The 11,350-nt window shown below is 36.1% G+C and overlaps 2 protein-coding genes across 2 annotated transcripts; both read right to left on the bottom strand.

Annotated features, from left to right (window-relative positions):
- Positions 1–186: 186 nt before the first annotated feature.
- Positions 187–2,346, bottom strand: LOC143183500 (uncharacterized). Its single transcript, XM_076385047.1, has 8 exons — positions 1,776–2,346; positions 1,605–1,643; positions 1,447–1,534; positions 1,051–1,400; positions 710–936; positions 609–655; positions 369–554; positions 187–255 (listed from the first exon to the last, which is right to left on the bottom strand). The coding sequence occupies exons 1-8, from the start codon at positions 2,135–2,137 to the stop codon at positions 187–189; spliced, it is 1,368 nt and encodes a 455-aa protein (XP_076241162.1). The 5' UTR covers positions 2,138–2,346.
- Positions 2,347–2,986: 640 nt separating this feature from the next.
- Positions 2,987–6,975, bottom strand: L(2)37cb (DEAH-box helicase 16 lethal (2) 37Cb). The gene is made up of 11 exons (XM_076384267.1): positions 6,502–6,975; positions 6,240–6,408; positions 5,915–6,156; positions 5,638–5,837; positions 5,265–5,560; positions 4,883–5,187; positions 4,652–4,809; positions 4,309–4,582; positions 3,695–4,236; positions 3,451–3,627; positions 2,987–3,380 (listed from the first exon to the last, which is right to left on the bottom strand). Exons 1-11 carry the CDS (start codon positions 6,662–6,664, stop codon positions 3,249–3,251), a joined length of 2,658 nt encoding a protein of 885 aa, XP_076240382.1. The 5' UTR covers positions 6,665–6,975; the 3' UTR covers positions 2,987–3,248.
- Between the last annotated feature and the right edge of the window lie 4,375 nt (positions 6,976–11,350).

The following is an 11,350-nucleotide window of genomic DNA, read 5'->3' as shown; positions in this document are numbered from 1 at the left end:
TCAACAAAATTTAATATTATTCTTTTAGAATATGAATAACGCGTGAGAGGGGAACAAGTAGCAGATATTCTCTCAATCAGAGGGCAAAAGAAATTATTGAAAAATACTTGGTAACATTTTATAACTATTTTACATTAGCATTTAAATCTTTAAAATACTACGTAATTTGAATAATTTATTTTTCATCTACTGATCTTCCGATGATTTCTTCGTTCTCTGAAGCAAATTATATACTGAATAAGACATCTTTAGGATCTGTAAAAAAATACGTGTTTCGTAAAAACAGCGTAAACTGCCGTTTGTGTACTACCTTATTATACTTAAAAGATTTTGTCATGAATATCAATCGTAAAGTGGTAGATACTAACGCTCACGAAAGTATTCAAGTCCATTGCGAACACGTACGCACTAGTCAATTCGATCGGACTATTCGCTCTGCACATAGTCATCATTAGGCTTTTCTTCGTGCTGTTATCCAGTTTCACCCACTCTAGCTCGAATATCCTATCCACGATTTCAACGCTCTGCTCTTGCAAACGTAAAATGAAAGTAACCTTTTATTTCTCCAAATTGCTGAAATGGTACTTATGTATACAACAAAGAAGTACAGTCAATTCATTCAATAAGGATTTTTCACACGACAAATTGAGAAGTTCTTGAAAGATAAGGTGTGATGTATCCATACATCAAAAATTGCACTAATGATAACTCTTAGGTTGTATAAATACCTTTAACTTAAGTTGATTCCCATACCAGCAGTAAAAGTAAATTTGCGTCATCATGCAAGCCATATACAAGACAAATTGCAAATATTTCATACTATATACAGGTGTGTTTGCTAACTCGTATAGGATAAAACACACCACCAAGGTGCTTGATACAAGTTGGATACCTATTATTAATTTAAATTTCTCTTGAAACAAGGATGCGTATCTACTTCAAAATAAAACAGTCCTCAATTATTTGTCCAGCAGCTTAGTTCTGACATCGTTGGGAATTAATCGTTCGGCAAAAGAGTTAAATTACTTAGAAGATTAAAAAAACACTAACCCATACAAATAGTTGTGGAAACGAACAAATTTTCCAAGCCCCAATCTCGAGTTCCGGGTGATTTCATTCAATCTGTACGCTAAAATTTCCTGCTGACTGCATATGTGAACACATAATCCACAAATGATTACATCGCAGGCTACGTTCAGAAGCGACGTGCCGATTAGAGCCACGATTTGATGAACGTAAGCGATGTAGTATAGGGACGGTACAGAATGATTGAAAGGTAACCAAGCCTTGTATGCCAGAGTTCTGGTTTTGAAGTCCGTCAATAGCGATGACACTATCATGCAGAAAACCGTCATCTCCACCAGAATTGTGTAAAAAATCGTAACTGACCTGTAAAGCATCTATGGGAGTTTTTTCGGTCAAGTTATAATTGTCGACAAAAACAACTTGAAGTCGTGGATTAGGTGAAGTTACAAGCAGAGGCCTGCTCCTTTGCTTTAATTTTTCGTACTTCAGATGTGAATTCTTTCTCTGGCTTCCCAGAGAGAGCTAAGTTCACCCCTAGCGAAAGGAGCTGACTACCGTTAGTGATCAAACTTGATTACTCTGCGCGTATTAGCAGAAAGGTCTTTTGAAATATGGAACTATTATATTAGACTTAAGTCTATTTTATAAAGACAATCAAGTATTTTTTGTCTTTATGATTTCATTTTTGAAAACAAAAACGAATTGTTCTTCAAAATACCGTTCATATGATATAGAAGTAATTTCTTTACCCAATGCTTTTATCGAATTTATTTTGAATGCTAATCTCTTTGGCGTCTGTTGGTTTGCAGGGTTCCTCCTCAAGTTTCCTGCTGAGGATTTCAATGTTTCTGCGATTCAACAGAAGAGTGATGATTTTGCAACAGGAGAGAATTGATGCGATGAACATGTAGAAACTGTCACTAAGCTCATCCGCAGACTTTACATTTTGTATCACATTGAGGAATTGAGACACACAAAAACTGTGCAAGAGGAAGAAAACGGAGATTGTGTAGAAGAAATACGCTATTCTTTTCCATGTAGCACAATAGATGGGTGGCATCCAGCATCCGCAAATTATTAATATATTAAATGCTGGTTGCAAAATAGACATCTTTATTTCATAAACTGTTTAGCAATTAGTTCTTACAATTAAAGAAACAGTTTTCAGACCAAAGTTTGCACTTATAGTTGAAGTCTAGAAAGAAAGTATTCTTCGTAGTTTGAGATTAAAAGGCGTTTACGCGATTAATTCCATTTTGTAGTGCACCCATGTTGGTCATTTTATTTTCTACTAAAAACATTCCTATTTGTATTTTTTTAATGAAACAATAAAACCTGGCTTGTTACTTGTTCAAAAACAGTGATACTTCGCTCGATAACTAGAAGCCTGGAGGGAATTTTATAAAATACTGAAGATTACAAATTGTCTATATCTTTAGCAAGCAGCATTCGCTTCCCTTTCGGACAAGGACATTATCCACGTCTACCAACATATGCAAATACCGTATCATTATCATAATTTCTACTACGTTGCAGCGTAACTAGCAGAGTTACATTTTCATGAATCCTCTTGCGATATCCCTTATTTTAAGATTCAAGCGTTTACTATTTCAGTATTACAGTTCCGTCTTTTCTCTCAGCAGTTTATTTATTTAATAGGAATCTTAAGTATTGAAAAATAAGAAAGACAGTGACAGAACCGATTGAAAAAGGGGACAATACGTAGAACCACTTCTAACGCACGTCTCAAATAGTTCGTTTGAAAAGTTCGCTTTTAGTGAGGCTCATCTCATAAGTAATCGTCAGTAGTGCTGAGTGGCTTTGAAAGTAGTATTGGGCAATGTTGAGTAGTGTCAAGTATTGAGGATAGTGTACGCTAGCCATGTTATAAATATTTTTTTATGTTCTTTAAGGTGGTAATTAAAATAAATAAATGAATGGTACTCATTTCAAATTCATCATTAAACAAAATATATTTATATGAAATTGTTAGTATATTTTAAAATGAATGTATTTTACACTGAACTTATTATTGCGAAGTACAGCATAAGGTACAAGCCTTTCGATTAACTGCATTTAACAAATACAATACTTCTACATTACGATATCATAGAGAAAATCTTTTTATAAAAGTAGTGTAAAATCACAGCAAAATTCTTAGCTTCTTGTACAACATTTTTAATACAATTTACGAACTCTAAGATCACTTATAAGATTTACAATTAATTAGTTCCATCTGGGCGCGATCTCCCTGCAACTTTCGGCATTTTTTTATTTGTAGAATCCTCCAACTCTTTCGGTTTGTAATAATGGGGAGCAACTTCCAAAAGCCACTTGCTTTCAATCTCCGTTACCTATAAAAATTGACAATATAAAATTATTAACCGATTTCAAAGCCGACAATCGTAAATTCATGAAGTGTACCTGCCGCATAAATTCTTTCGTAGTGAAAACAAGTTCGTGATAAAGAAGCCATCGTGGTAACTCTTGAAACAGTGAACTGTTCGGATGGATCGATACCGTCTGATTATGCTTCGCGGTTTTATAATGGCCCCCCTTCGATAATCGGGCTACATGGTAAAAGTAACCCGCGGTAATAGCCTGAAATTCAATGATTAGTTAATCTTCAAGAATGCTGCTAAAAATGTCAACATCGGAAATCACTCACCTTCCTAATATTGACAGTTTCTGTGATTCCTGAAACGAGTTCCATCTCTACTCGTTGCATTAGTCCAACTAGTTGTTCTCTAACATCTCTTGCTCGTTTCATTGATCGATGTTGAATAAAATTCTCGTAACACCAATGTGTACTAAAATCACTTTGCTGCCACTGATTATACACATTCAACAAAGTAAGGTGATCGCCGCCAGGAACGTGAAAATTCTTGCGTGCAGTATCCGCGTGTATAATTTTATCTTTTGGTCTATAAAAAATCGCTCCATTTACGGACAACATCGCAGCAATGGTGGCAACTTCTTCAGAGCAACGATATTGTTCACTTGCTAGCAGCATTTTGGCCATCATAGGATCTAAAGGAAATTCGGCCATTCTTCTTCCGAGTTTCGTCAGTTCTCCGCGATGATTTAAAGCTCCTAACGCATAGAGTTGTTCCAACGCTAGAACCAATGTTTCATGTGGCGGTGGATCGAGAAAATCAAAATGTACTAGATCATTTATCCCTAGCGCTTTTAACGTAAGCACAGCATTACCTAAAATTCATATTAATGAATTAGGTGAAGAAGATAAAAATTTGTTAAAGAGAGCAAATACGATAATATTACCGAGATTGATTCTTTGAATTTCTGGCACAGTATTGTCTTCGAGTTCGTGTTGATAAGCCCAAGCCGTATACAAACGAAAACATTTTCCTGGTGCTACTCTTCCAGCTCTACCTGCTCGTTGGTTAGCAGAGGCTTTACTGATGGGAACTACCATCAAACTTTCCATCCCCGTTCGAGAATTAAAATTATTCTGTTTCGCAAATCCAGGATCTATCACGTATACTATATTATCTATAGTTAGCGATGTTTCTGCTATATTCGTGGCAAGAACTACCTGTTAATGACACAAATCAAACAATCACAATCTCTTTGAGAGAAAAAATGGAAGATGTTGTAGTCATACCTTCCTAGCACCCGGTGGAGTTGGTTGAAATATTTTCGCTTGCATATCGCTTGGAAGATTCGCATAAACCGGTAGGATCATCAGCTCTGCCAATTTTGATCCCAATCGTCTTACCCTTTCTTGCAACATTTCCTGACAGGTCTCTATTTCATCTTGCCCTGAATACAGAAATTTTATTATTATTAAAACAACAATGCATAGTGCATGCAAGGGAAGTTGAAAAGCACTTACCCGTTAAAAACACAAGTACATCGCCAGGCGGTTGAGTCGCGTGTATTTGAAGAATGGATACAACACAGGCATCGATATAATCGGCCTCGGGAGCTTTCGTGTAATAAATGTCAACGGGAAAACGACGACCAGGTATTCGGAAAATTGGTGCGTCGTCGAAAAATTCACTAAATTTAGTCGCATCCAAAGTGGCTGATGAAATTAAAAGTTTTAAATCCGGTCTAAATCTAGTTATATCCTTGACCAATCCAAATAGGATATCCGTGTGTAAAGTGCGCTCATGAGCCTCATCGATTATCATAACGCTAAATAGAACATAGCTTTAGTTTCTACTGTCATAGTTTGCGCGTGATATTTTATAAAATTTCAAACAGACTAGCACCTGTAGGAAGCTAAATCCGGCTCGCTGAGAAATTCACGATGCAGTGTACCATCGGTCATATATTTAATTCGAGTACGATGTGAAGTACAATCTTCGAAACGAATCGCATAGCCCACTTCATTTCCCAGTTTCACAGCCATTTCATGAGCGACTCTGGCCGCTACGGACATAGCAGCAACCCTTCTTGGCTGGGTACAGCCGATAATCTTATTGTTTTCCGTGAATCCAGCCTCGTATAAATATTGTGGTATTTGTGTCGTTTTACCGGAGCCAGTTTCTCCTTCTATTATCAACACCTACCATGTCAATGTAATACTATAATAAAGCTAATCAAATGGACTTATTTCATACAATATAAATAATCGTAAAGTACCTGGTGATCCCTGATGGCTTGAATCAAGTCATTCCTGAAAGGATAAATTGGTAAACTCTTCTTTGTCTCCTGGATAGTTTGCAAAGCTTTTACTTGCGGAGGTGGACTTTCCTGCCTTCTATCCTTCTCACTGCCAGGCATACGCAGTGCTTGAACAAATTCTACCTCATCCTCCAAAAGAAGATCATAGTCCTGTTGTACTATAAAAAGTTTAAAGTGTTGTAAATGAAGTCCATAACTTATTAATGAATTATTAATCAAGTTGTAAATTGTATACCTTTTCTATCTTTTGCACCAAAACGAAAAACAGCAGATGACATTTGATCAGATTCCCATTTGCTCTGCTCTGACTGTGGAGGTTCATTATCGTGTACATCTGGTTCTGGTTCTAGTTTCCCCTTTTCAAGAGGCATGTGATATCTTTGCACCCTTTCAAGTTCTCTAGCTTTCTCATGTTCTTTTGCCAACTGTAGCAATTGTTTCTTGTGTAATCTTTCCTTTCTTTCTCGTTCTGTCAATCTAATCTCATGCAAACATTGTTAATTTAGAGATTCTTTTTTCTATAGTTGAATAACATAACAAAGTATTTTCAAAATAATTACATTTCCTCCTCGAATAAGTATTCATCATCGATGATATCAGCTTCTAATTCAGCTACTTTATCTTCTTTACGTTTTTCCAAATATTTCCTACGAGATTCAACTCGTAGTTTAGGAACCAATTTCTCCCGCATGTCTGTTTCCATAATCTTAAGCCTTTTTGCTGCTTCAGCTAGGCAAGAAGAAATATTTATAACGATAACAAAAATGAATGGTACAATTGGAAGTCAGAATAAATCAATATGTAATACAATGCTTAGTTTACCTGCTCCTGAACCAGCTGGCATTGCAACTTTTCGTATTTTGCTTTCATCTTTTGCCTTGAGTCTATTAGCAAATTCATCTCTTTCCTTTATATCTTTTTTCCGTCTTTCTTCTTCACTATCACTATCCTCACTGGAGGATTCCTTTCTTCTGTATTTACTCATTGCGTATTTGTTACTAGGGACAGGTTATGTCTATTTCTTTGTTAAACACTCACGAATTAAAGTGTAAAATATGCGATATTAGGCCTTCTTTTCAAGTTTGCAAGTAAAAATCATTTTAATTTTGTAAAGAACGAAATACCATTCAATATTTAGCAACAACAAAGTAAAGTAAAGGAATGTAAGGTTAGCTTCTTATTTAATGTTTGATTTTGTATAACAATAATCTTTATACTTCTAACAAATATACATTCAACTGTGTACGCTTTAACAATAATAAGTAGTAAAACCAATATAAATGACTATCACAGAAAAATAACAAAACTCATTTAATTGGACGTAGCACAAGAATCAATCTTGAAAAATCTCATATCGGTTCGTGGCCACGCTCTATACACAAAACACGAATGATAAACGTTGCTAGTGGTTGCTAAGCAACGTACATAGGTTCATTCATAAAAATTTATGTTCATTACGCTTTACGTTTGATTACGTCTTGTGGAGTATTTGAACATTTCATGCAGAATTTAAAGATACAAACTCCACACAATAATATATAAAGTAGTTCAATAAAATTAAATTTAGGATGGGATGAACGACTTAAAAAATCATTGAAAATTTATTGACATCAACATAGAACCTTCAAGTAAAGAAGGTAATAATATATGCATATGTATTGTATATGCGGTTAGGTGCCGTTTACAGAATACGAAGAATTTCACGAGGAGCTTTCCTCGTTTCAAATTTATTATCTCTAAAAGAAATATATGTCGCTGCGATAATATGTATTATTCAGAAGCCAAAAATATTTTCCTGGATCACGAAAGTTCGATCGATCCCGAGGTATCTGCTCTGCCGATACTGTTTCACGTTGAATGACAGCGCGCACTAAACAGAGCCGATCGTTGTCTCGAATATACTTTTTATTATACATACATTAATGAAAATATATACATGGTAGACTGCAGCTCGTCGAAGCAGCGAAATGTGACTGTAATGAATCAGCTACAGTATTCGTATGCATTTATTTTTCTTTCTTATTGTGACGCCTTTTCAATTGTCAGAAACTATCAATATTGTGAGAGACACGTGTAGGCCAACACACATAGATCATTATCGCGTTTTTTCCAGGTTAATTGATTAACTTGATTTCACGTTTTCCAGTGCTCGATCAATGAACATTTGAACGTTTCTATTCCTTTTCGAAACAAACCAGATGTTTTTCAAAATGAAAATAAAAATGCATTATGATTAATGAATTACATGACCAAAACGAATATGTGGTGTGTGTGTGTGTGGGTATGTGCAGATGTATATGGGCGCATGTGGTGATAGCGGTACTTTCGCTGGCTTCGATTAACATCTTTGTCTTTCTTTCACACCCTCTCCTTCTTGCATTCTTTCTTTATCGTTCGTTTTCATTGTTTCTTTCTCCTATTCTACTGCACAGCCAAACACTTGCTCGGTCACTCAATCTCAACGTTTCATTTTCATTCTTATCGCTTCATATCCTTCCTTTCTACTTTACTTTTCTAATTACCTCCTTCAACGCGATACGATCGTGCGATTAGTTGTCACTTAACCATTCTCACTTTTTAATTTACAAAGAAGGTAAAAAGGACTTACACTCTTTGTGTCCAGAAATACATCACGTAAATAGGATTGAACAGTATCTCTCCCCTTTACTGACATATCAATTGTAGTATTAGTACAAATCATTGATCTTGTTGATCGTTGATAATCGATTGTCAAATACAGAATAATATGTTAAGACAAATTTTGATAGCCGATTATCAGCGAATTTACGGCTCTAATATGAATTCCGTACAATTTTTGCGCTTGATTATGAAACGTAAGTAATGATGAGTCTTTAACGGTGCCATAAAACGCGTCTTAAAAATTTTAATTCTATAACTAAACAAATTTAAAACTTCTCACGCGAATTTCCGTAGGTTCACTGTGTATTTGCTAAAGTCATTCACTAATGGGAATATCTAATTTTCAATGCTATAAAAAATCACAAAAAGGCTCTAAAGTTTTACCGCTGAAGGAACACTCGATTGGTTCAGAATTAAAAGCTGTTGCGCGGCTGTCGTCCCTCGTTCGATTCAATCTTCATTTCGGCCAGAAACATTCGAGGATCTCAAAAACACAGCTAAGATTTTCGGAAATTTTCTTTATATCCTCTGGAAACTGACACATCCATAGGATTCCAAATACGTACATATTAACATTTATGTGGCAAATCAGGCACTGCGATTGACTTTACATTTACGGCTGAACTCGTTTAAGCGTCGAACGTACGACAGCCATGCAATGAAATTTCAAAAAGAAACAAAATATATTTTGTTTGTATAACAAAATCTGTTAAGTATATCATTTTACCTTTGACTCAAAGGATTTCAGTAATACAATCTGTCATACGAGAGATCATTGCTGCGAATCTATCTAAAGAGCGTAGACGAATTAAAAAAAAAAGCTTGTTCTCCTTGCGAGAAGTTGTTTTGAAGCCCGTTTTGCTACATACTAGACGCCAAAGAGTGTTCGTTCAATCATATGTTCTTTATCCACATATCCTCTTGATATTTCTTTTTTTAATCGCTCAATTACAATTGTGTACGTAATTAGTATTGCCGAATCGTTAGATGAAAACTCGACTTCGACCGATACGTCACGATGATCATGTTACTCGTCTACAGATGACATGCAGCGTATAAAACATATCTTAGCTATATATTTATTTTTTAGTTGTTTTTCCCTTTTTCTTGTTAATATATATATATGTATATATATATATATATATGTATTATATATACGTATATACACATCTAGTTGCTTCATTCAATATTCCGTTAATACGCGGTGTATATTAAATATACGCAACGTATGTTCTTATGCATTAGTCAGGATTAACAATCGACAACTTCAGAACGCGACGACACACGCCGTTATCGATGTCGTCGTTGTTCTCGTCACGGGTATGGCTTTGAACTGCCGAAACAACGGGAAGTACAGAAACGGAGTGCGTCATGCGCTTGTGCGATTGCTGTACATACTTCGGAATAGACCGTTTTAAAAATCTCAATCCGGTTTCGATTGAAACTCCGGCCTTTCATAGTACGCGAAAAACGTTCTACCTCGACGAGTACTTCGGCTATATGACGAGAAAAATATGTATATGTACTCCATCAGCGAAAATAAATCACACATTAATCCCGAATCCGAACGAACGTTTTGCTATCAAGACTTTCTCATATTTCAATTATTTTTGTCGTTTTCATCTTCTTTTTATATGCCTTCACGTCTGTGACGCTACCTTGGTCAAAGAACTGTGCGATATTCAAATCATCAACGTGGTTCAAAGTTCTCTTAAAAGGCCCACAGACGTTACGACTTTTTATACGACTTGTGCAGTGGTTTGTCGGAGATGAGTCGTATAATAGGTTTATACCCGATACGATTATAGTTCAACCTATTGTATAAAACCCAATCGTATGATATGTTGTACAAAACATCATAATATCTATAGGCCTTTTTATATCTGTCGGATCCTCAAATGCTACTTTTCTTAATGTACTCTTGCGCAAGGAATCATTTTTTCGTTTATATCACTCTGGAACACCCAGTACACCGCAAATAGGAAAAATGCAAAATTTTAAATACAATTTTTCCATCAAGTTTTCAACCGAACACTTCGGTATATTGTCGCACACGATATGCACCAAGTGTATGTAAAATTTCAGCAGAGAGAACAAACTATCGTATGTGTCTTTTTCTACTAGGGTCGAGTCAGAAAATAGTCATTAAAGAGATACGCAATCACATATTTACATGCGAGGAAAAATAGATACACAACTTGGTCAGAAAAGATAACGAATGGGCACAAATTCTCTGGCACAAGTACGATTACCCTGAAATCTAATGTTCGCAGTTTTGATCAGATTTGTTGTGTATCGTGTACATTCACAGTTAAGAGTCAGGGAACAAATAAATTTCCTCGTTGCGCAGTTAACGCTTAGTCACCTGGATCGCAAATTTATCTATGCTCGTTTGCGTGGTAGACATCTAAATTCCGAGCGGTTTTCTTACCGCCACCATTCTGTAAACCTAAGTTAAAAAAGTAAAATAGAGGCCTGCGAGACGGTGGTCGGTCAGTCAGTCACTGGGCCGAAACGAATTGGTTCAATGCGTTAACGCCTTGATTCAGTGTTGTCAGTCTGTGCTCTCCTAGTCCATGACAAGTCAAAAAAGAAAAAACAAAACAGAAGGCAGAAAAGTAAAGAGATGTCAGGGCCGTCGAAGAGGAGAATACGTTATGCGTTTAGGAATTCGATAAGAGCAATCCACGGACGAACTGTGCACGTCTGTCTGTCCGGGAATCGCTATAAAATGCATCTCGAAGGCGGTACCACCTTACGTCAGTAACAATCACGAATTTCAAAGGTGATATACAGAGCGATGCTTTAATTTCCCTTTTTCTACGTAAAGAAAGGGAGAGGTGAACAACCGCGTCAGATTCGTTGGCGGTTTCGCTTTTATTCTCGTTAAGTGATTGTATTATGTGTATTACTCGAGATTCACACGCTTCACGACAGGAAAGAAACTCGTAGGTGTCGCTTATCAGTCGCGTGTGCGATCGTGAATCTCGCTTGGACGCTGAATCACTGTGGTATATTATAGCCTAACAAA

Source organism: Calliopsis andreniformis, chromosome 9, assembly GCF_051401765.1.
Source record: "Calliopsis andreniformis isolate RMS-2024a chromosome 9, iyCalAndr_principal, whole genome shotgun sequence".
NCBI lineage: Eukaryota > Metazoa > Arthropoda > Insecta > Hymenoptera > Andrenidae > Calliopsis > Calliopsis andreniformis.
Note: the sequence above shows the minus strand (reverse complement) of the source record. Positions and strands in the feature narration are given on the sequence as shown.

Coding starts and splice junctions, on each gene's coding strand:
- LOC143183500 (XM_076385047.1), bottom strand. CDS start 2,137: ATGTCTATTTTGCAACCAGCATTTAATATATTAATAATTTGCGGATGC. Junction 1,644..1,775: donor AAATTCGATAAAAGCATTGG/GTAAAGAAATTA, acceptor CTAATATAATAG/TTCCATATTTCAAAAGACCT. Junction 1,401..1,446: donor CACCTAATCCACGACTTCAA/GTTGTTTTTGTC, acceptor AAACTCCCATAG/ATGCTTTACAGGTCAGTTAC.